Here is a 26,566-nt window from a genome sequence, read left to right as displayed (position 1 = left end):
TTAAACACATTAAAAAATCTGTTATTGGTTAGTTTCGTTCTTAAAGATATCCCTCATCTCACCCTCTGTTCTGCTGTAATCAAGATTGCTGCAAAACTGTCATTTTAGGATTTCCCTTCAAAATCATCCCATGTTTTCCCTTTATACTCTTCCTTGAATTCCTTTTAATTCATTTCTGTATTTGGATACCTTGCATACTTTGACTGTTGAATCTCTTCTTTTCCTCTTTCTTGGTTGGATTCCCTCATTTTTTAAAGTATATCCTCTAAAATAACCAAGGAAAGGATGTAAGACAAGTAGATAGCATATTTTAACATTCTTTGCATGGCTGAAAATGTTTTCATTTCATAATTTAGCTGGGCATGTAATTTTATCTTGAAAATAATTTGCTCTCAAAATTTTGAAGGCACTGTGCCAAGGTCTTCTAATATCTTCTATTGTGCACCTAGTTAATATTCCTGAGGAATCCAAAGCTCATTCAGTTCTTAATTCTTTTGTGTGACCAGTTTAATCTCTTTGAGAGTTTCTAGGGTTTTTATTTCTGATGTCCTAATATTTCATGTTGAGGTTTCTTGTTGATTTTATTATTTTATTTGTATGGGAGCTACTGAGACATTTCATTCTAGAAACTTAAAGTCTCTGAAATTTTCTTGTATTGTTTGCTTGATAAATTGTTCTCATCATTTTCTCTGTTCTCTGTTTCAAACTTTATTTGTTCACTTTTTATACCCAGTCCCTAGCACCAGGTCTGACACGTTGTAAGAGCCCATTAAATTAATATCCATAGTTCGAATCTTAAATTTTTTGTCCTTCTCCTAGAACCTTTTTTGTTGTTCTTGTAATTTTCCCCTCTCTTTATGTTGTACTTTCTGTGCAGTTTTCTTATCTTTGAATCATTGTATTCATATTTTTAGTTTTTTTTCTTTGAATATTTCTTTTTCTAGGCCTCATTCACTTCTGAGATTATATATATATAATGAGTAGTATATATATATATATATATATACTATTTTTAGAAATTTCATTTTCTTTTTATTTTTTTGCATAAATTTTATTGAGATATATTTACCATACCATATAACCCATTCAAAGTGCACAAAGTCTCACAGTATCATCACCTAGTTTTGCAGTCATCACACTCAATTTTAGACCATTTTCCTTACCCAAAAAAGAAAAATAACAAATAGACAAAAAAAGAAAACCCAAAACAGCTCACACCCATGTGCCCCCTATTCCTGACCCCAATACCAAATACCAAATACTAGTACTAGTCTTGGTACAATACCAAACCAATATAAGTGTTGATGAAAGAATATTAAGATATTACCGTTAGGACTGGTTATAAAAATTCAGAAATGGAGAGCAAAATACTACCTAGCTGTAGCACAATAATGTTAGTATGCCGAATGTGAGAATGATAGAGAGAGGAGGGCTGGAGGCACAAATAAGACCAGAAGGAAAGATAAATGATAAAGACTGAGATGGTATAATCAAGAAATGCCTAGAGTGTGCATTGATAATGACTGAATATATAAATTAAAAAATGTTTTTGCATGAGGAGGAACAAAGGAATGTCAATATTACAGGGTGTTGAAAATTGACGGTAAATCATATTTTTAAACTTTAACTTATGTGTGAGACTAAAGAAAAAGATGCTTATTTGGTGCAAAATTTATATTTTGACTAGTGCATGTCCTAATGTATTTATTTGAACATGAGATGTATTTATTTGAACAAGTTAATTGAACATGAGATTTTGTAGGTTTGTCCAGAGGGATGCCCCGATAAATCCCAGAGTGATTTGAACAATGACTTTGCAGTGGGGACAGTGGGGACAACCAAATCAGTAGGCCAAGCCCTCAATCTTGGGGTTTGTTCATAGGAAATTTATCCATGCAAAGAATAGGCTAAGCCTACTTGAAATTATGCCTAAGAGTCACCCCCAGAGAACCTCTTGTTGCTCAGATGTGGCCTATCTCTCTCTCAGCCAACATGGCAAACAAACTTACCACCCTTCCCCTCTCTACATGGGACATGACTCCCAAGGGTATAAACCTCCATGGCAATGTAGGACAGAATCCTGGGACTCAGCATCAAGGGACTGAGAAAATCTTCTCAACCAAAAGGGGGAAGAGAAAAATGAGATGAAATAAAGTGTCAGTGGCTAAGAGATTTCAAACAGAGTCAAGAGGTTATCCTGGAGGTTATTCTTATGCATTTTATAGATATCCCCTTTTTAGTTTATGGTGTATTAAAGAGGCTGGAAGGAAGTGCCTGAGGCTGTGGAGCTATATTCCAGTAGCTATGTTTCTTGAAGATGAATGTATAATGATATAGCTTTCACAGTGTCACTATGTGATTGTGAAAACCTTGTGTCTGATGCTCCTTTTATCTATGATATTGCCAAATGAGTAAAAAATATGGATTAAAAATAAATAAATAGAGGGAACAAATGTTAAGAAAAAAGATATTACTGTTAAAACTATAGTCCACCCCTTCCTTGCTGGCTGGCATTTCAGCTGCACAGTTTTGCCCAAACTGGGAGACTTAGCAGAATTTGCCGCTTTTCTGGTATAACCAGTTCTGATGGCTGGGAATAAAGAAAGAGGATGTACTGCTTAAACCTTTAACATTGAGGCAGTTGGATTTACTAGAGGTGAAAAGTTACCTGATGTGTATTGAAGCCATCCCACCATTTCCTGATACAGATTATAAACCAGTGCCGCTGAAAAAGGAGATTTTATGCTGGTTTTGAAACAGGAGTTGAAAGGAACAATGAAAAGAATGCCTTTTTTTTTTTTTTTTAATAGAAACACCTGAAGCAAAACAAGATATTGAAAGATATAGTGAACGATACATGAAGGTATACAAAAGATAATCGATATCTCATAAAAGACTCCCAAGAGAGCTGATGCCAGGGAAAAAATACAAAAAAAGCAGACCCAAAATAAAAAAAATAGCAAAAGATGCAGGCAAAGTCACTTAACTCACTCATACTGCAGATGTGTTGAAAAAAATTGAGGAATTGGAAAAGAGAGGTGATGGTGAAAATCAGAAGAGGAATATGAAGAGAAAGAGGGAAGCAAAAAGAAAAGTAAAGAAGATGCTGATGCTGATGCTGCAGAACAAGAGGAGTATAATGAAAAAGAGCAAGAAGAAAATGACTACATTAATTCATACTTTGAAGATGGAGATGATTTAGGTGTAGAGAATGACAATGTGGATGAAGCAACCTATAAGCCATGAAATTTTGAAAACAAATTTTTATGATGTGACTTCTGAACATTTAGACAGATTTGTGTTCTATTTTATTTCTAAGGAATGAGTATTCTATTTTTGTTCTTGTTTTATTGAACAAATATTTGTTACCAAAACTCACTAGAGGTGAAAAGGTACCTGTTGTGTATACTATTTAGCATGCAAATTAATCTCTGACACTCTCCAGACACCTCTATCATGCTATCCCTGTATATATTCAAGTGGACTTTAAAAGTATTATTTGAATTAGAATGTGCCTAAAGAGGCTTTGTATCTATTAATCTATATATTAGTACTTGAACAAATTATACTTATTTAACTGCTAATCTTTTATAAAACTATTTCTAGCCATCATAATGGACTTCTACAATCTGAAATTTGACTTTATACTGCACGTGGAACACTTTAAAACAAAGAAACTTGAAAACAGCTTTTTAAAATTTTTCATTATATGTTCTGTACAAGTATATTATGACTACACAGACCTACCTACAAATGCAAAGTTTTGAAATTGGAAGTTTTGTGATTGAAAGCAAACATACAGGGGAATATGCTAATCTGAGCTATATAAATTTCACAACTCATATCTCAGCCAGTAGAAAATTACTTTCACCTGGTACAAATATGATAAATTCTTGAATTTGAGGCTAACTTCATACCATATGATGTATGAATTAATCAACCCACTGTAATAAATTTTGCATCTTTGAGTATTTGGTATTATGAACAATCAGGCAGACATTTAAGTTTGTTTACAAAAGTGTGGAGAAGTTCTAGTCATATCTGTCTCTAAAATGCATATGTGTGTAATCTGTGAGGTGGAGTGGCCTCTATTATATTCCACGGGACTCATAAACTGTGCAGTTAATTTATATAATAAAGCAGAATAAAACTTGGGTCATTTTGAAATTAAGATTAATCTTTTAGTTTAACTGAAGAGCTAGTCTCCTTGCCTTTTTGTATTTGGGGAATAAAATACCTAAAAGACCTCAGCCTCCAAAAACTCTCACATATGGCAGAGATTTTCCAAGGAAATTCATGTTTTATTTTCCAAAAATTGTTTGTTAATATTACCTACCAAAAGAAATAAAGAAAATTTATTTTTCCCTTTTGGGAAAATACCACAGCTGTGTACCCTCTAAGCTGAGAATCAGAGACCAAGATTCTGTTTCTACCTGAACTCAACCTTGAAACTAAGCTTGGTTAAATTTTCTGTGCTTTAGTTTCGCCACTTGTAAATGATTTCCTATAAAAATTGCTTAAACACCAACCAAAACTTACCATAAAAATTACTTCTTCATTTAAGTTTGGTCTTCACCCTCTAAAACACTATAGTTTTACAAATGACTGAAAATGCAAGTTTAAGAAACAACAAAATTTTTCTCACAAAATATGCCATAGTCTGATTTTTCATCTTATATTTTGGTGGAGAATATTGGAGAAAATTTAAATTGTGTTGTGCCTTTTTGTAACATGATTTTCCTTAGGAAGAAGATCACTTTCAATGACAGTACTTCCTCAAATAATTCAAGAGCTTGAGGACCATTACCATATTAGTGTTGTATTGATTATATGTGAAGTATTTCTTTGTTAAAGGAACTTGTCAAAAATTTAAATGATTTTAAATGGAAGACATTGACCAAACAAGTGTCCTTTGACGCAGAAACCTACTGCATTTAGAGTAGAAGCTTCACATAAAGTTTCAGTAGTAATAGGCAAATAAAATTGTCATTTAGGATTGATTATTAATGTCGATGTTTTATTCTCCCTCTTTTTTAGTATTTTAGCCAAATACAATTTAATTCATAGAAATATTATCTCTCCAGTTCTATTGACTTGCTTTATTATAAATCTGCATATAGCAAGGCCACCAAAGGCAAAGGTATTTCTTTTCCTAGCTTTCAATTTATCTCCACCATTTTAGCCCTGCTGATAGTCAGGATTTACTCAGGGAGGGCCCCAGCCATTTCCCTTGCATGCATTGTATTCTCCCCTTTGGAAGGTCTTTTTATAATTGTAAAACAGGCTGATAGCAAGAACCGACAGCACATATTTGCCACTGCTTTGCCAGCAGGAATCTTGATATTTGTGGCTTAAATCTCCACAGACTAAAATCTCAGTTCCATAGTAATATAAACTTTAATGCTATGAGCCTTATATTTAAAAAGTACTTGTTGGTCAAGTATCTTTAAAATTGCAATATAGCAAGCAAAACTTTTTGTTGCTTTAATGCTTATTTTTCTATATTTTTAACAAATTAAATTCTTACAAAACTTAAAAAAATAGGATGCTGAATTTGTAGAATGCTTTTTGGCATTAATCAAGATGATCATGTGGTTTTTCCTTTTTAACTTGTTAATGTGGTTGGTGCATTACATTAATTGACTTTCTTGTATTGAGCCACCCTTGCACACCTGGAATAAAACCCACTTGTTCATGGTGTATAATTCTTTTAATATGCTGTTGAATTCTATTTGTAAACATTTTATTGAGGATTTTTACATCTATTTTCATTAGGGAGATTGTTCAGAAGTTCTCCTTTCTTGCAGTGTCTTGTTCAGGTTTTAATTTTAAGGTGATGCTGGCTTCATAGAATGAGTTAGATAATGTTCCCTTTTCTTCAATTTTTTTGGAAGGGTTTGAGAAGGTCTGAAGTTAATTCTTCTTGGAATGCTTTGAAAAATCCCCCTGTGAAACCATCTGGTCCTGGGCTTTTCTTTGTAGGGAGGTTTTTGATGACTGATTAGACATCTTTACTTGTGATGGGTTTGTTGAGGTCTTCTGTTTCTTCTTGAGTCAATATATGTTGTTCATATGTTTCTAAGTAATTGTCCATTTCGTCTAAGTTGTCTAGTTTGTTTGCATACACTTATCATAGTATCCTCTTTATTGTTTTTTTTGTTTGTTTGTTCTCCATTTCATTTGTTTCTGCTCTGATCCTTTTATCTTTTTTTATTTTTTTCTGCTTGCTTTGGGATTAGTTTGCTGCTCTTCTTTCTCCAATTGTTCAATTAGGTCTCTGGTTTTAGTTCTTTTTTCTTTTTTAATGTAGGTGTTTAGGGCTATAAATTTCTCTCTCAGCACCACCTTCACTACATCCCATAAGTTTTGATATGTTGCATTCTCATTTTCATTTGTCTCAAGATATTTACTGATTTCTCTTGCAATTTCTACTTTAACCCACAGATTATGAGTGTGTTGTTTAACCTCCATATGTTTATGAAATTTCCAGTTCTCTGGTAGTAATTGATTTCCAGCTTCTTTCTATTTTTGATTAAAGAAAGTATTTTTAATAATTTCAGTCTTTTTAAATTTATTAAGATCCGTTTTGTGCCTCTGATCACTACCTTCTCTTACTATGTTACCATTCTTATATTGTTCTTCTTTTCTTGTCCATTTTTAAAAATTCAGTTTAATTTTCCCATTTAAATTAAAATTTCAGTTCTGTAACAGGAAAAATGTGAGTGATTGCTTTCCTATTTTCTTTCAGTACTGGAATCAAGATGTGAGACCAAGAAATTATTTCTGAAGAATGAAATTTATGAAATAGAATCAGCCCAGTGGGAGATAATGGAAAGACTTACAAGACATGACCTTCAATGCTCTAGTTTCAGAGATGATTGGAACTGTAATGGCCTGTTTGAGAAACAACATACTGTCATTCAGTCTCAAGAGGGACATTTCAGTCCACTGATATTCACTCATGAAGGCATGCCCACTTTCAGTCAGCATCCATCCTTTACCTTACAGCAAATCATTAATAACAAAGAGAAATTTTGTGAAACTAAGGAATATGGTAAAGCCTTTAGACATGGTTCACAACTTAGCACACATCAGATAACTCATACCACTGAAAAACCCTATCAGTGTAAGGAATGTGGAAAGGCCTTTAGACATCCCTCAAGACTCGCTCATCATCAGAAAATTCATACTGGCAAGAAACCCTTTGAATGTAAAGAGTGTGGAAAAACCTTCATTTGTGGCTCAGATCTCACCCGACATCATAGAATTCATACTGGTGAGAAGCCTTATGAATGTAAGGAATGTGGGAAGGCTTTTAGTAGTGGTTCGAACTATACTCGACATCAGAGAATTCACACTGGAGAGAAGCCCTATGAATGCAAAGAATGTGGGAAGGCCTTTAGTAGTGGCTCAAATTTTACCCAGCATCAGAGAATTCATACTGGAGAAAAACCCTATGAGTGTAAGGAATGTGGCAATGCCTTTAGTCAGAGCTCACAACTTATTAAACATCAAAGAATCCATACAGGTGAGAAGCCCTATGAATGTAAGGAATGTGAAAAAGCTTTTCGTTCTGGTTCAGATCTTACTCGACATCAGAGAATTCATACTGGTGAGAAACCCTATGAATGTAAGATATGTGGGAAGGCCTATTCTCAGAGCTCACAACTTATTAGTCATCACAGAATTCATACTGGTGAAAAATCCTATGAATATAGGGAATGTGGAAAGACCTTTGGTTATAGCTCACCACTTACAGAACATCAAAATTTTTATTGGTGATAAACCATAGAATATATAAAATGTGTGGAAGGTTTTAAATTATGGCTCAAAAGTATTCAACATCAGGGAATTTATCTTGTTACTAATCCACCTAAGTAGAATAATGTAAAAATATGTTCCTTGTTTACTACAACTTACTCAGCCTGAGAAAATTATTCAGGAGAAACACCCTGTGAATAAAGTACATTTTATAAGCCCTTTATTAGAAGCTCATTTTTCTCTTGACATGAGATAATTAAACTAGCAAATATTGAAAATGAAAGCACTTTTTGTACCTTTCTGAGCTTACTTAAATATTAAAGAATTCATGCTAAAATGCAATTTTTTCTATTTAATTTTCTTTTCCCCTAAATTTGTCTATAATTGGTCCTTAATTTTTAATCCATCTTAAATTTATTTGACTGTAAAGTCCATACTGTTTACATCATGGAATGTAAAATACTTTTAATACCTGAGAGAAGTGACTTCTTCATTTTTGAAGATTTTATTTTATTTTTATTTTTACGATATTAAGTTTCTTTTTGAAAAAACTTCGTGAACAGCTTTTCACTCATTAAATAGGAATTTTTACAATATTAAGGGTTTCTTTTTTTTTCTTTTTTTTTAACCCTTTTTAATTTATTAGAGAAGTTTGTTTTTACAGTACAATCATACATAAAATACAGTATTTACACATACCCCACCACCACCAACACCTTGCATTGATAAGGAACATGTCACAATTAACAGCACATTTTTATAATTGAACCATTGGTTAAAGTCCATGATTTAACTTAAGGTTCACTGTGTAGTATAGTTCCATGGATTTTTTTTTAAAATTTTATTCTGTTACTATATATACGATCCAACATTTACCCTTTTAATCATATTCATATATTCTAGAGCTGTTAACTGCATTCTGAATGTTGTGCTACTATCACTATCGTCCATTACTGAAACATTTCCATCATTCCAAATAAGAAATATGTAAATTTGAAGTCTTAACTTCTCATTCCCCATCCCCACCCTGTCCCCTGTTAACCTATATTCCGGATAATGACTCTGAGTTTGGTTATTCTAATTGTTTCAAATCAATGAGATCATACAATATTTGCCCTTTTGTGTCTGGCATCAAGGCTGCAGGATGTATCAGGACTTCATTTTTTATGGGTAGAATAATATTCCATTTATATAGTAGACCATATTTTATTCATCTATTTATCAGTTGATGGCCACTTGGGTTGCTTCCATTTTTGGCAAATGTCAGTAATGTTGCTATGAACATCCGTGTAAAAATATCTTAAATTTCTCCAGACTTCTAATTTCACCTAAAAGATGTTTTATTTCACCATTTTTCTGCTCCAACATAGCAAGCAACCGTTCCTGCTGCTCAAATTCAGACTGAGACACTTTCATCTGTAGCAACGTGGCAATTTGTAACTTCATTCTTTGCATCTGTTCTCTATTAAATGCATTTTGCTTCTTTAATGACTGATATTTGACTTTCATACTGATAAGCTGACGTTCCATTGCAGCCCTTCGGTCTTCCACCTCTGCAAACAAAGAGTTGCCTTTACTATTGGGGTCCGAGGCTGGTCGGAGTGCTTGGTCCAACTGGACTTGAAGATCGTGATTTGCTACACGAGCTTCCTCCAAGGCATTATAGTATAAAACTGCTTCCTTCTCTCGATCCTCCTTTTCTTCTTTAAGTCGGTCTACCTGGCGCAGTAAATTGGTACTAAGAAGTTCTAGTTTCTCCTGTCTGTACTGTAATTCATTCACTTCTTTTTTGAGGGCAGTCTTCATACTTTCCATTTCAGTCAGCTCAACTTGAAGAGCCAGCATCTCTGAAGACATGGTTTCATGTACACGTTCAGACATTATCCGCATTTCCTCTGATTTACAAGAGAGGAGTTCTTTCTGATGCTCTACTTTGTGTTTCAGCTGCTCTTCACTTAGTCTAGCTTCATCTAATTCAGCTTCCAATTTTTCTAACTTATTTTTTAATTCATTTACTTCCTGTTCATGGCTTCTGCTTAGTTGTTCTTCTAATTTCTCCAGGTGCATTTTTTGTTGTTGTTTAATAGCTTCACATTCAGAGCTCAAACTTTCTACCATTCGACTCTTGAGCTCAACTTCTCTCTGAAGAGTATATTTTTCTTGTTCATAATTCTCAGTCATGGTCATAATTTCATTACGACATTTATCCAGTTGATTCTGCAATTCACTTTGGCTTTCTACTAGTTGTAAACCATACTGTGCAGCTTTTAGTCTCTCTTCTTCAACCTCTTTGAGCTTGCATCGAAGATCTGCAATTATATCTGCCTCCATGTTCTTTTCCTGTTTTTAACTTACAAGAGCGCCAGGTCTTTTTGAATAATACAGATCTCGTGATAGCTCGCGTTTCTCCAAGGGTTTCTTTTTGTAAAAACTTCATGAATAGCTTTTCACTCATTAAATAGGAATCCTTTGATATCTTCATGGTGTTTCCTTGTGTTGCTGTAATATCATTTTATCAAATTCCAATTCATGAACATTGTGGTTCCTTCAAATTTTTTGCCATTCTACACAGTTCCCTGATAGACATTCTCCCTAGACTATCTTTATATCTTGTCTTTTTTGTTTTAATTGCAAAAGTGATTCATGAATATATTTCCTTATAAAAGAGTTAAACATTACAAATAAGGCAAGCGTGCTCTTTTGACCACCATCCCTGTACCCATTTCCCTTCGCAAAGGATGCCATTGTAATCCACTTATTATTTATTAACCTTCCTGATCATTTTTCTGTTTTTATATGTGTGTATTATGAAATCAAGAGAATTGTTATACCTACCTCATAATGTTGAGTGAGGGTTAAATGAGTTAAAGTATACAAAGTGCTTGAAACTGTTCCTGTCATGTAATAAATACATTTTCATTGAATGTTAGCCGTTGTTATTATATTCATCATTGTCATCAGTATCATTATTTGTTGAGAGACTTTTAACTATTTTGTCAACTTCCCTTAGCATCAGGTAGGGTATTCATGGTGAAGAAAGAGCCTCTGAGGGTAATGAATTTATCTTCTTTTAGTTTCTGTTGAACATCAAATAATCCTTGATGGTGGTGAAGACAGAATGTGTGTCAAGGACATTATTCAGATGGTTTCTTTTTGCTACATCATATAATACTTAATATAAAACTTTCTTGGAAAGAAAGAAGAATATAGACAAAACATTGGTGATGCTATGAAGGAAAAAATCACAAGACAAACGAAATAGCATTATGTTTGAGAAATGAATAAAACCTATTGTAGTCATAAAAGTAGACACCATTTTACTTCTCAAAATAATGCTGATGACAGAATTGGATTAGGAGAGCACAAAAAAGAAAGCTATTTTCCAGTAACATCTAAAGATATGTGCAAGCATCCTGAACAAAATAGTAAACTCTAGGTATCTATTTAAAAGAATAGAAATGGGTTGGGATAGTAGCTAAATGGGATGCCTACTGCCAAGCTGCTGTGAGGGAAGGCAGGCCCTGTTTTTTTAGAAGAAGTTCTAAAAAAAAAACTTCTGACTTTTTTTTTTAGAAATCTCCATTTTTTTTTAGCATGTAATCTCTCTTGGCTTTTAAATGGTAGCTCTAATTCACACACACACACACAAAAAAAAACACTGAAGACCAAAGAAGATATATTTGCTCTGCTAGTAGCAAGTGCTGTATATGTTACTTCTCTTCTGAACGTTAAAGCAGTTAGAGTACAGAGTACTCAGAAAGGGCTTTTTAAAAGCACAAATTCCTTGACCTCAATACCATTTGTTCTGATGAGGTGAATTTAGGAGGTAAAAGGAATAGTACAATGCAAGATAATTTACCCAGAATTTCTTGGATGTAAAATGTTTCAAATTAACAGTATTTCCAGAGATTAAGTAGCTAAACTCTAAGCATGAAGATTTATTTTATAAAAAGGACTTGATTTAGCCCCAGTATTTTCTGCATACAGTTTTAATGTTTATTCTAAGAATCATTTTGGTTTTAAACATTGGATATATTATATGTTGTATATCTCAATCTTGCAGTATATATACACAACTGAAAAAAGTTTTTAAAGAGTTAACCTGTTGAGAAAAAATAGCCAGAAGCACCTCAATTTTGCACTAGCAGCAAGTATGTCACTGGAGTTATATATTCTGTTCTAATCTAGAGGTTGGCAAACTTTTTCTGTAAAAGGCCAATTAGTCCATTGTGTAGGTCATTCTGTTTCTGCCATAACTACTCAGTTCTGCCATTGTAGTGTGGAAGCCTAGTAAAAGTCTCTTAAGAAATCCTGAAGTTAAAAAAAAATCACAGTTTAACCTTGTTTAGGTTTCTGTTAGTGTTTTGAGATGGACCTTTTCTGTGCCTAAATTTTCATGCTAAGCTAGTAGCTTCCTACATTGGATAGCTACCATTCTGTGGAAGGATAATCCATATAGTCAGTTATCATATCTCTTTCCTTCCATGCCCCACACTCTTTTTCTTTAGATTTCATGTGAATATTTGTTTTAACACATAAAGAAGTAAAATATTTCATAAATTGAGAAAATTAAAGTGAGCAAAATATCTGCAAATGGGAAAATTATTAAAGACAGGCTATTCCATTCAAATGTTTTGCTTACTATCAGAATGAGAACTTTAAAATAAAATTTTATTTCCTTTAGTGCATTTTTCTTAACTGAATTCATCTAAAATTACAGAGAGAACATTTTCCCCAAACCAGTGAAACAATACCAATAAATAAAATGAAAAAATTAATCATATCTCTCTGCCGCTTTCACCCCTCTCTCCTTCTGCCTCTATCAATTTTATTCTGAGTAATGTTTAAACCTTGATATATAAAGAATATATCCCCTACATATTTCTTCATGCTCAAATATTATCATGCAAATAAATTATTTATTTTCTCTTATTCTGAAATAAAAAGGGTACTTCATGTGTTTCTCTGTAATTGACATTTTTACATTCAACTGTATATTTTGGATTTCCCTTCAGGTCAGTAAATGATGATTAACTTAGTCTTTTTAATAATTACTGTATGTTCCAGAGTATGGGGATACCCATACTTGTTCAACCATTTTCCCAATTATGGTATTTTCATATTGCTTTCTCTTTGCTGTTCAAAAGCAATGCAGCAATAAACATTCTAACACTATCATCTTGTCTGTTTATTTTATTTCTATAAGATATATTTCCCAGAGTGATGTCAAGGTTTCCTATGTTCCTAAGGAACATTTTTCTCACCTTAATTCATGCATAGGGCTACAGTTTTTCATATATGTGTTTATGTGGATGTGTACATACACACACACATAGATTTAAATATTTAAACTATCAGGAACCAATTACTGTATGTGGTATGATACAGGATCTCAGCTTTCTGTTAGAAAAAAAGCCAATTATGCCAGAACCAATTATTGAATCATTCATCTTTTTTATAATATATTAAAATACCCAATTTTGTCATATATTAAATGCTTATGTACGCAGATCTATTTCTGTGCACTATTTTCCAGCTATCTTTGGTTTATATTTTTGAGTAACTTTTATTATTTGAAAATAAAAATTGAGATGATTATTATGTATTATTATTTGAAAATAAAGAGGACTATTTCTTCAGGGGAATTTTTAAGTTATTTTATGTAGTTCCAATTAAAGATTCATTGGGGATATATTTTGAATTATATTCTATTTAAATTCAGAGTATATGAAATGAGTGTACAATTAACATTGGGTAAATATTCACTTATACATGTATATCTTGAAATTTCTTTTATAATTCCTTCTTCTCCTTACCCTTTAATATCCATATAGCATAAAGTTTCAGTCTACTTATAATCTGTTAGTGATAATATGGGACACTGATTACAAGGTGATAAGACTCCTGGGCTTTATAGTTATAGAATCTGCAGATAAAAGTGATAAGCCTATATCACAATATTTATACCTTTTTTCTTTTCTTGTCTTATTCCATATTGTAAACCTGATGGTGGTGCTGGCCAAAGCTTTTTCTTTTTACCTTATTTCTCCCCATATTTACAGACTAGGGGGTCATTTTTAAAGGTCATTTCTGCTTCATATTTTTATTTCTACTCTTGTTTGTATATCATAGAGGAGTGATTTATTGTGTTGGCAAAATGAATTAAAGCACATAAAGTTACATTCCTTTATTGGGCCCTTAATTTCTCCATGGACCCTAGGGCAGGCTATGATTCTTCACCTATTCTGCAAGCCCAATTCCCCCCTATAGGTTCCAATATAGATTGTTTGAATGAAGTATAAAGATGTGCATTTTAACTGTAGGTTCAAGTTGCATCTTTCAATAAAACATTACTAACAAATGTGTTCTATTTCCCGGTTACTCCAGACATCAGGAAGAGAGGGGTGATGAAATTTCTGCGGCTATCTTTTCTAATTTTAACGGGAACACATTGGGTATAGTCAATATAATCTACCTTATGTTATTTGAAGAGATAAGGAATTCATTAAAAAAAAAAAGAATACTGAATTGCTCATGGAAGATCTTAGAGGACTGAGCAACAATGTCCCATATGATGACATAAAACTTGTATAGTGAAATTGCCACTGCTGCTGCTACTTGGTATAGAATCCCAAGCTTACACTACTGACAACTACCAATGCTGGATCTGGATGGTCCTTTTATTACAACTTCTATATCTGAAGTTCCCCTTATGAAATCTGCACAGCCCCCATTCATTTGCCTTCATATTATTACCTTGTTCTGAGATGCATTTTTGAGCTCTATCTTTGAGCTCTATCCATACTCCTCTGTTTTCCATTCTTGGGTTTCCAAACTATTTCTCACTTAAGAGCCAGGACTAATCAAGTCAGCAAATAAATAAACTCCATCCCCATGCCAGCCTTTGGTCTATTGCCCATAGTCATGGAAGAACCCCAGATAACAGGGTTTAATTTCACTTCCTAATTTGTTGGAACCACTCTCTGGTCCACTAGTGAAAGCTTTCCTTTATGTATGCTCTGTATTATCCTTAGACAAATTATCAAAATCTGGTTGTGATTGCACTAATGTAGGCTTGACCTTGTAATTGGCCTTTCAGAGTATGACAAGATTTGATTCTAGTTTATGGTCTGGATATGACGGAAATTGAGGTGGAGGGTGGTGAAGAAAATTAATTTTGCTTTGCAAGGTAACTGCCTCAGACAAGGTCATTGTAGAATTTTCAAGCAAGACATCTCTAATAATGCATCTTGTCCAAAAGTTAATGCTATCCACTAGTTATATAGCTACATCAATTAGAGGAGAGCTGTTTCTGTTGGCAAAGGTGGCTCAGAAAGCCTTGGTGATTTGAAATATTCTGAACTATGATTCCAGGACAGGTCCTATATTGAGAAGAAATTTATGGGAGTCGTATCAAAATTAAGCAGAATAACGATAATAGAAATAAATGAAAGAAAATGCTCAGATGAAAGAGAGAGAAGTGAACATAGTATATCTCTGAAAACAAACCATAATATTTTCAAACCAAAAGAAGAGGGAGCTGTATGAAGTTACAAAAGTTACCCTGAATGATGATGCTTCCTTGTAAAAGTTCAGGAAAACTTTTATTTAATATAGAAATGTGCCTCAGAAAACCATCAGGTCAAATCTCACAATACTGTGTTTCTTATTTTCCAAATATATAGTATTGCCTAATTCTCATTTATCATTTATTCCTAGCTTAATTACAGTATGTTTGGAAATACCTGGTATGATTTCAGTACTATGGAAGTACCTGAGATTTGTTTTACAGTATAAATAAGGTGAGTTTTGGGGAACTAGACCACCTGTACTTCAAGGAAATATGTATTCTTAGTTTTTTAAATACAGTTGATTTTTATCCTTTACGTTCATTTTTAAAAAATTGTGTTCAAATTGTATATATCCTTGTTATTTTTTCTGTTTCAGTTATTGATAGACATGTTTAAATTTGCCTAATATTACTGTGGCTTTATTTTATAATTCTTTGTAGTTCTTTCCATTTTTGCAAACACTAAAAGGTGCATTTTGCCTTGGCTTGTTTGCTTTTGTTAGCGTCTGTCAGTCAAAAGAATCTCTGTTTTATCATTAGGTGGATACAAATTTGAACACAATTTTTAAAAAATGAATGTAAAGGATAAAAAGGAACAGAAAACTCAGGGACTAAATCCCAAAATTTACACTTTAAATTGCACCACAGTTTGATACAAGTAAATTCAAAGTCCTTTACAGGAGTAGATTTTTAAAAGTATTTTTATTGATAAAACATACAAACACAAACCTTCTTAACATACAAACATTCCATACATGGTTTACAATCAATGACTCACAATATCATCACATATTTGTGTATTCATCACCATGATCATTTTTTAGAACATTTGCATCACTCCAGAAAAAGAAATAGAAAGAAAAAACTCATACGTACAATACCCCTTACCCCTCCCTCTCATTGACCACTAGCATTTCCATTTACCCCACTTATTCCAACATTTGTTCCCTTTATTATTTATTTATTTTGTATCCACATTTTTTTCTTATCTGTCCATACCCTAGATAAAGGCAGCACCAGACACAATGTTTTCATAATCACATGGTCATATTGTGAAACCTATATCATTATACAATCATCTTCAAGAAACAAGGCTACTGGAACACAGCTCTACAGTTTCAGGTACTTCCTTTTAGCCATTCAAATACGCCATAAACTAAAAAGGAATATCTATATAATGCCTAAGAATAACCTCCATGATAACCTTTTGACTTTGTTTGAAATCTCTCAGTCACTGATGCTTTATTTTTTTTCTCATTTTTCTCTTCCCCCTTTTGGTCAAAAAAATTTTCTCAATCATTTGATGTTGGGTCCCAGCTTATCCCATTTTGCATTCCCACTAGCAGTGGATAAGTGTGCCTTTTTCTCTACATCCTCTCCAGCATTGTCATTTTCTTTTATAATCACCATTCTCCTGGGGATTACATGATATCTTATTGTGGTTTTGATTTGCATTTCCCTAATAACCAGTGAAGTTGAGCATCTTTTCATGGACTTTTAGCCATTTGTATTTCCTCTTCTGAGAAGTGTCTGTTAATGTCTTTTGCACATTTTTTTAAATTGGGTTATCTGTCTTTTTGTTGTGAAGTTGAAGAATCTCTTTATATATTCTGGGTACTAAACCCTTATCTCATGTGTGGTTTCCAAATATTGTCTCCTGCTGCAGAAGCTGCATTTTTACTTTCTTGACAAAGTTCTTTGATGCACAAAACTGTCTAATTTTGAGGAGTTCCCCTTTATCTATTTCTTTCTCAATATTCATGCTTTCAGAATAAGATCTAGGAAACTGCCTACTACTACAAGTTTTGTAAGATATTTCCCTACATTTTCTTCTAAAAGTTCTGTGGTCTTAGCCCTAACACTTAGGTCTATGATACATTTTGAGTTAACTTCTGTATAGGGTGTGAGATTTGCATCCTCTTTCATTTTTTTGCATATGGATGTCCAGGGTATACTCTCATTATCTCTTTTATTTCTGCGAGGTCAATGGTTATGTCACCTCTTCCATTTCTGATTTTATTTGCATCCTCTCTCTTTTTCTTTTTATCAACCTAGCTAAGGTCCATCAATGTTATTGATTTTCTCAAATAACCAACTTCTGGTTTTGTTGATTTTATTGATTGTTTTCATGTTCTTAATTTCATTTATTTCCACTCTAATTGTCATTATTTCTGTTTGCTTTGGGGTTAGTTTGCTCTTTTTTCACTGGTTCTTCCAAGCAAACAGTTAATTTGTTGACTTTTGCTCTTTTTCTTTTTTAATAGAAGCATCTAAGGTAATAAATTTTCCTCTTAGCACTGTCTTTACTATATCCCACAAATTTTGATATGCTGTGTTTTCATTTTCATTTTCCTCGAGATATTTATTGATTCATTTTGTAATTTCTCCCTTGACCGACAAGTTGTTCAAGAGTGTGTTGTTTAGCCCCAATATATTTGTGAATTTTCTGGCCCTCTGCATGTTATTGATTTCCAACTTCATTCCTTTATGATCTGAGAAAATATTTTGTATGATTTCAATCTTTTTAAGCTTTTTCAGACTTGCTTTGTGACCCAGCATATGGTCTATCCTTGAAATGATCCATGAGCACTTCAGAAAAAGGTATATCCTGCTGTTGTGTGTGTCATGTTCTGTCTGTTAAGTCTAGCTCATTTATTGTATTATTCAAAGACTCGGTTTCTTTATTGATCTTCTATCTAGATATTCTATCCATAGATGAGAGCAGGGAATTGAAGTCTCCAATTATTATGGTAGAGGTGTCTATGTCTCCCTTCAGTATTTTCAGTGTTTGCCTCATGTATTTTAGAGCACTCTGGCCCATGGCATAAGACTTTCTGATTGTTATGTCTTCTTGTTGAATTGTTCCTTTTAAAATACATAGTTTCCATCCTTGTTTCTTTTAAGTGTTTTCCATTTGAAGTCTAATTTGTCAGATATTAGTATAGCTACTTTTGCTCTTTTCTGATTGTTGTTTGCTTGAAATATCTTTTCCCAGTCTTTCACTTTCAACCTTTTTTTGTCCTTGCATCTAAAATTGTCTCCTGTAGATAGCATATAGATGGGTCCTGTTTTTAAATTCATCCTACCAGTCTGAGTCTTTTGATTGGGGAGTTTAATCCAATACCATTTAGTGTTGTTACTGTAAAGGCAGTACATTCTTCTGTCATTTTGCCCTTTGCGATTTACACATCGTACCTAGGTTGTTTTTTTTTTTCTTTCCTCTTTTTACCTTTACTGATAGTCTTAATTTCTACACTATTCTCCACTCTCTCTCTCTCTCTCCTGCCTTTTCCTATCTGCCTACAAGACCGGTTTGAATGTTTTTCAGCCCCTTGTTTAGTGAGTTCCGTTTTGCTCATTCTGTGCCATCTTGTGTGAAAGATAAACTTAATTTTATTCTTACACTCTTGGCAGAAATCTCTGGGTCACAGCTTCTAATCTGAAAAATAGAACACTTCTCTGGGAATGACATCCTGCTTTATAAACAGAGTGTTTGCTGGGATGTGGTAGCCTCTTGCCCTCTTGGTTTCTCTCTCCTGATTTGGAGCCTCCACACTACAAATAAGTGATGGGGAGGATTGGGATCCCTGTATTCTTGCTGTGTCACAGCTGAGGTAGAGCTTCCACCCTTACAAGTGGGGACTGAGTAGAAAAGGGAACTCCCAACCATTAGGTTGTACTTGCCTGGAATTTTCTTCTGCAACAGGTACCTGGGGAATGAGAAATTTTGATGCTCTATACTTCCTCGGAAGATATTGTAACTGGAGGAGAAAGACCCCTGTGTTGTTGGCCACACCCTTCCTGGGTCAGAGTTTCCATCATCCTGAGCTGGGAAGGGGAAAGGAGGAATCAGGTCATTGTTCAAATACCACAGATTCTCACAGTTCTAACCAAGTTTTAGTACACTATCTGGAATAAATGTGTTTTTTTTTTATTTGCTGTATGCCCATAGGATACTTTCCAGAGACACTATTATGCTTGTTTTCCTGGGTAGCAAGTCCATAGAGCCCCCACCTGCCATTCCAGATGCTATTTGCTCATCCACTATTGTGTTGAGGGTCATCTCGGGCAGTTTCCATGTTTCAGATATAATGTTCCTGGCTGTTAAGAACAATTCTTGTATATGTCTCCAAATAGGCGTGTGAAAGTTTCTCATCGGTATATTCCTAGAAGTGGAATTCTGGATGCTGGTTTGTGAGAATTTTTAAAATTTAATTTATTTTCTATTATCAAACCCAAACAACATACAAACATGAACATCCTTAACATACAAACACTCCATGTATGGTGTACAATCAATGGCTCACAATATCAACACGTAGTAGTATATTCATCACCATGATCATTCTATAGAACATGTGCATCACTCCAGAAAAAGAAAAAAGTAAAGCTCACGCATACCATGACCCACACACCTCCCTCTTATTGAGATTTTAGATTTCCATCTACTCTGTAGATTTTAACGTTGTCCCCCCTATTTTTTTCTGTACCCCTTACAACTCCCTTTCATTGTTCACTAGTACTTCAATCTATTCAATTTATTTTAACATTGTTCCCCCTATTATTTATGTATTTTTAATCCACATTTTTTACTCATCTATCAATATCATAGATAAAAGGAGCATCAGGCATAAGGTTTTCACAATCACATAGTCACACTGCAAAAGCTATATCAATATGCAATCATCTTTAAGAAACATGGCTACTGAAACACAGCTCTACAATTTCAGGGACTTCCATCTAGGCTTTCTAATACACCTTAAACTAAAAAGGGGACATCTATAAAATGCATAAGAATAACCTCAGGATAACCTCTCAACTCTGTTTGAAATCTCTCAGTCACCGACACTTTATTTAGTCGCATTTTTCTCTTCCCCCTTTCAGTCAAGAAAGTTTTCTCAATCCCTTGTTGCTGAGTCCCAGCTCATTCTATGATTTCTGTCCCATGTTGCCAGGGAGGTTTTCACCCGTGGTAGTTATGTCCCATGTAGAGAGGGGGAGGGCGGTGAGTTTGCTTGCCATGTTGGCTGAGAGAGAGAGATAGGCCACATCTGAGCAACAAAAGAGGTTCTCTGGGGGTGACTCTTAGGCCTAATTTTAAGTAGGCTTAGTCTACCTTTGCAGGGATAGGATTCTTGTGAACAAACCCCAAGATTGAGGGCTCAGCCTATTGATTTGGCTGTCCCCACTGCTTGCAAGAATATCAGGAATTCTCCAAATGGGGAAGTTGAATTTTCCCCCTTTCTCACTGTTCCCCCAAGGGGACTTTGCAAATACTTTTTTATTCACTGTTCAAATCACTCTGGGATTTATCAGGGCATCACTCTGGACAAATCTATGAAATCTCATACCCTATTCAAGGTTCCATGTACTTATGGTGTTCAATTAACCTGTCCATATAAGTTATATTAGAATATGCATTAGTTAAAATATAAATTTTGTACCAGATAAACATTTTTTCTTTAGTCTCATATAACTAAACTTTAAAATATGAATTACCATCTATTTTCAACACCCTGCAATATTGACATTCCTTTGTTCTTCCTCATGCAAAAATATTTTTTAATTTGTGCATTTAATCACTAGCATTGTACATTCTAGGCCTTCCTAGATTATACCATCTCAGTCTTTATCATCTATCTTTCCTTCTGGCTTCATTTGTGCCCCCAGCCCACCTCCCTCTATCATTATCTCATTCAGTGTACTAACATTCTATTACAGTTAGATAATATTGTGCTATCCATTTATGAATTCTCACAATCAGTCCTGTTGCACAATCTGCATCCCTTCAGATCCAATTACTCAAAATCTACCCTATTTCTATCTCTTGATGGCCTCTGCTTTTAACTGAAATTCTCCAAGTTTATTCATTAATGTTAGTTCATATCAGTGAGACAATAGAGTATTTGTCCTTTTGATTCTGGCCAAATTCACTTAGCACAATGTCCTCATGGTCCATCTGTGTTGTTACATGCTTTATGATTTTATACTGTCTTACAGCTGTGTAATATTCCAGCATATGTCTATACCACAGCTTGTTTAGCCACTCGTCTGTTGATGGACGATTGGGCTGTTTTCATCTCTTGGCAATTGTAAATAACACTGCTATAAACATTGCTATGCAAATGTCCATTTGTGTTCTTACCCTCATGTGTTCTGAATAGATACCTAGCAATGGTATTGCCAGATCATATGGCAATTCTATACTTTGGTTCCTGAGGAATCGCCAAATTGCCTTCCACAGACGTTATACCACTTGACATTTCCACCAACAGTGGATAAGTGTGCCTCTTTCTCCACATCCTCTCCAGCACTTGTCATTTTCTGTTTTATTGATAATGGCCATTCTTGTGGGTGTGAGATAACATCTCATTGGGGTTTTGATTTGCATTTCCCCAATAGCCAGGGAAGTTGAGCATCTTACCATATGCATTTTAGCTATTTGTATTTCCTCTACTGAGAAGTGTCTGTCCACATCTTTTGCCCATTTTGTAATTGGGTTGTTTGATTTTTTGTTGTTGAGTTGAACAATCTCTTTATATATTCTGAATACTAGACCCTTATCTGATACATCATTTCCAAATATTGTCTCCCATTATGTAGGCTGTCTTTTTACTTTCTTGACAAAGTTCTTTGATGAAGAAAAGTGTTTAATTTTGAGGAGTTCCCATTTATCTATTTCTTTTTTCAATGCTCGTGCTTTCAGAGTAAGATCTAGGAAACCACCTCCTATTATAAGATTTATATTTCCCTACATTTTCTTCTAAAAGTTTTATGGTCTTTGATCTAATGTTTGGGTCTTTGATCCATTTGGAGTTAATTTTTGTATAGGGTGTGAGATATGGATCCTCTTTCATTCTTTTGCATGTGGATATCCAGTTCTCTAGGCACCATTTATTGAAGAGACCGTTCTGTCGCAGGTGAGTTTGCTTGACTGCCTTATCAAAGATCAATTGCCCATAGATGAGAGGATCTATATCTGAACACTCTATTCGATTCCATTGGTCAGTATATTTATCTTTATACCAGTACCATGCTGTTTTGACCACTGTAGTTTTGTAATACACCTTAAAGTCAGGTAGTGTGAGACCTCTGACTTCATTTTTCTTTCTCAGGATATTTTTAGCTATTCAGGGCACCCTGCCCTTCCAGATAAATTTGGCTATTGGTTTTTCTATTTCCTAAAAGTGAGTTTGGGGGATATTAATTGGTATTGCATTGAATCTATAAGTAGATTGACGGTATTGCATTGAATCAAGTAGATAGAATTGACATCTTTTTTAAAATATATTTAATCCTCCAACCCATGAACATGGTATGTCCTTCCATCTATTTAATTCTTCTGTGATTTCTTTTAGCAGTTTCTTGTAGTACTCTTGTATAGGTCTTTTGTATCCTTGGTTAAATTTATTCCAAAATATTTTATTCTTTTGGCTGCAATTATAAATGGAATTTTTTTCTTGATTTTCCCCTCAGATTGTTCATTATTAGTTTATAGAAACACCACAGATTTTTAATCTTTCCACTCTACATATATAATCAGTAATTCTTAATATCATCACTTAGTTGCATATTCATCTTTTCTTAGAACTTTTGCATCGATTTAGAAAAAGTAATAAAAAGACAACAGAAAAAGAAATAAAATGGTAATAGAGAAAAAAAAGTTACACATACCATACCCCTTACTCCTCGCTTTCATTTACCACCAGCATTTTAAACTAAATTTATTTTAACATTTAACATTTCTTCCCCCTATTATTTATTTTTATTCCATATGTTCTACTCTTTGGTTGATATGGTAGATAAAAGGAGCATCAGACACAAGGTTTTCACATTCACAGAGTCACATAGTGAAAGCTTTATCATTGTTTAATCATCATCAAGAAACATGGCTACACATGTTTCTTGTGTAGAACACAGCTCTACATTTTCAGGCAGTTCCCTCCAGCTTCTCCACTACATCTTGAACAACAAGGTGATATCTACTTAATGCATAAGAATAACCTCCAGGATAACCTCTCGACTCTGTTTGGAATCTCTCAGCCATTGACAGTTAGCATCATTTCACTCTTCCCCCTTTTGGACACACAGATTTTTGAGTGTTGATCTTGTAACCTGCCTCTTTGCTGTACTCATTTATTAGCTATAGTAGTTTTGCTGTGGATTTTTCAGGGTTTTTGACATGTAGTATATCATCTGCAAACAGTTAGAGTTTTACTTCTTCCTTTCCAATTTGATGCCTTATATTTCTTTTTCTTGTCTAAGTGTCAAGAAACTAGAACTTCCAACACAATATTGAATAACAATGATGATAGTGGACATCCTTGTCTTGTTCCTGATCTTAGGGGGAAAGTTTTCAGTTTTTCCCCATTGAGGATGATGTTAGCTGTGGGCTTTTCATATATTCCCTTTATTATGTTGAAGAAGTTCCCTTCTATTCCTATCCTTTGAAGTGTTTTCAACAAGAAAGGATGCTGAATTTTGTTAAATACCTTTTCTGCATCAATTGAGATGATCATGTGGTTTTTCTCCTTTGATTTGTTGATATGGTGTATTACATTAATTGATTTTTTTATGTTGAATCATCCTTGCATACCTGGGATGACTCCTACTTGTTCATGGTGTATAATTTTTAAAATGTGCTGCTGGATTCGATTTGCAAGAATTTTGTTGTGTATTTTTGCACCTATATTCATTAGAGAGGTCGGCCTGTAGTTTTCTTTTCTTGTAATATCCTTGTGTGGCTTTGGTATGAGGGTGAGGTTGGCCTCATAGAATGAGTTAGGTTACTTTCACTCCTCTTCAATTTTTTTGAAGATTTTGAGCAGGATTGGTACCAATTCTTTCTTGAATGTTTGGTAGAATTCACATGTGAAGCCATCTGGTCCTGGACTTTTCTTTTGGGGAAGCTTCTTAATGATTGATGCAATTTCTTTACTTATGATTGTTCTGTTGAGATTGTCTATTTCTTCTCGAGTCAATGTTGATTGTTCATGCCTTTCTGGGAAGTTGTCCATTTCTTCTACATTGTCGAGTTTATTAGCATAAAATTGTTTACAATATCCTCTCATTACTTCCTTTATTTCTGTGCGGTCAGTGGTTATGTCTCCTCTTCCATTTATGATTGTATTTATTTGCATCCTCTCTCTCCTTTTTGTCAACCTCACTAAGGGTCCATCAATCTTATTGATTTTCTCATAGAACCAATTTCTGGTTTTGTTGACTTTCTCAATTGTTTTCATGTTCCCAATTTCATTTATTTCTGCTCTAATCTTCATTATTTCTTTCCTTTTGCTTGCTTCAGGGTTAATTTGCTGTTCTTTCTCCAGTTCTTCCAAGTGGGCAGTTAATTCCTCAATTTTTTCTCTTTCTTCTTTTTGATATAGGCACTTAGGGCAATAAATTTCCCTGTTAGTACTGCCTATGCTGCATCCGATAAATTTTTATATGTTGTGTTTTCATTTTCATTTGCCTCGAGATATTTACTGATTTATGCATTAAGTAGATATCACCTTGTTGTTCAAGATGTAGTGGAGAAGCTGGAGAGAACTGCCTGAAAATGTAGAGCTGTGTTCTACACAAGAAACATGTGTAGCCATGTTTCTTGATGATGATTAAACAATGATAAAGCTTTCACTATGTGACTCTGTGAATGTGAAAACCTTGTGTCTGATGCTCCTTTTATCTACCATATCAACCAAAGAGTAGAACATATGGAATAAAAATAAATAATAGGGGGAAGAAATGTTAAATGTTAAAATAAATTTAGTTTGAAATGCTGGTGGTAAATGAAAGCGAGGAGTAAGGGGTATGGTATGTGTAACTTTTTTTTCTCTATTACCATTTTATTTCTTTTTCTGTTGTCTTTTTATTACTTTTTCTAAATCGATGCAAAAGTTCTAAGAAAAGATGAATATGCAACTAAGTGATGATATTAAGAATTACTGATTATATATGTAGAGTGGAAAGATTAAAAATCTGTGGTGTTTCTATAAACTAATAATGAACAATCTGAGGGGAAAATCAAGAAAAAAATTCCATTTATAATTGCAGCCAAAAGAATAAAATATTTTGGAATAAATTTAACCAAGGATACAAAAGACCTATACAAGAGTACTACAAGAAACTGCTAAAAGAAATCACAGAAGAATTAAATAGATGGAAGGACATACCATGTTCATGGGTTGGAGGATTAAATATATTTTAAAAAAGATGTCAATTCTATCTACTTGATTCAATGCAATACCGTCAATCTACTTATAGATTCAATGCAATACCAATTAATATCCCCCAAACTCACTTTTAGGAAATAGAAAAACCAATAGCCAAATTTATCTGGAAGGGCAGGGTGCCCTGAATAGCTAAAAATATCCTGAGAAAGAAAAATGAAGTCAGAGGTCTCACACTACCTGACTTTAAGGTGTATTACAAAACTACAGTGGTCAAAACAGCATGGTACTGGTATAAAGATAAATATACTGACCAATGGAATCGAATAGAGTGTTCAGATATAGATCCTCTCATCTATGGGCAATTGATCTTTGATAAGGCAGTCAAGCAAACTCACCTGCGACAGAACGGTCTCTTCAATAAATGGTGCCTAGAGAACTGGATATCCACATGCAAAAGAATGAAAGAGGATCCATATCTCACACCCTATACAAAAATTAACTCCAAATGGATCAAAGACCCAAACATTAGATCAAAGACCATAAAACTTTTAGAAGAAAATGTAGGGAAATATAAATCTTATAATAGGAGGTGGTTTCCTAGATCTTACTCTGAAAGCACGAGCATTGAAAAAAGAAATAGATAAATGGGAACTCCTCAAAATTAAACACTTTTCTTCATCAAAGAACTTTGTCAAGAAAGTAAAAAGACAGCCTACATAATGGGAGACAATATTTGGAAATGATGTATCAGATAAGGGTCTAGTATTCAGAATATATAAAGAGATTGTTCAACTCAACAACAAAAAATCAAACAACCCAATTACAAAATGGGCAAAAGATGTGGACAGACACTTCTCAGTAGAGGAAATACAAATAGCTAAAATGCATATGGTAAGATGCTCAACTTCCCTGGCTATTGGGGAAATGCAAATCAAAACCCCAATGAGATGTTATCTCACACCCACAAGAATGGCCATTATCAATAAAACAGAAAATGACAAGTGCTGGAGAGGATGTGGAGAAAGAGGCACACTTATCCACTGTTGGTGGAAATGTCAAGTGG

At 34.0% G+C, this 26,566-nt stretch overlaps 1 protein-coding gene and 2 pseudogenes across 5 annotated transcripts in view; 2 read left to right on the top strand and 1 right to left on the bottom strand.

Annotated features, from left to right (window-relative positions):
- The window catches only part of ZNF566 (zinc finger protein 566), a 79,550-nt gene extending 66,320 nt beyond the window's left edge, over positions 1-13,230 (top strand). For all 5 annotated transcript variants that reach the window (XM_077133428.1, XM_077133426.1, XM_077133427.1 and 2 more), the window contains one exon: positions 6,749-13,230. In XM_077133428.1, coding sequence (XP_076989543.1) covers positions 6,829-7,782 — 954 coding nt within the window. In that variant the 5' untranslated portion in view covers positions 6,749-6,828 and the 3' untranslated portion in view covers positions 7,783-13,230. The remainder of the gene's footprint in view (positions 1-6,748) is intronic.
- LOC143660082 (DNA-directed RNA polymerase III subunit RPC7 pseudogene) lies at positions 955-6,737 on the top strand (annotated as a pseudogene).
- Positions 9,037-10,133, bottom strand: LOC143659964 (protein Spindly pseudogene; annotated as a pseudogene).
- Positions 13,231-26,566: the final 13,336 nt, after the last annotated feature.

The sequence above is a fragment of the Tamandua tetradactyla genome, chromosome 16 (assembly GCF_023851605.1).
Source record: "Tamandua tetradactyla isolate mTamTet1 chromosome 16, mTamTet1.pri, whole genome shotgun sequence".
NCBI lineage: Eukaryota > Metazoa > Chordata > Mammalia > Pilosa > Myrmecophagidae > Tamandua > Tamandua tetradactyla.
The sequence above is the reverse complement of the archived record's forward strand: the minus strand, read 5'-3'. Positions and strand labels throughout refer to the sequence as shown.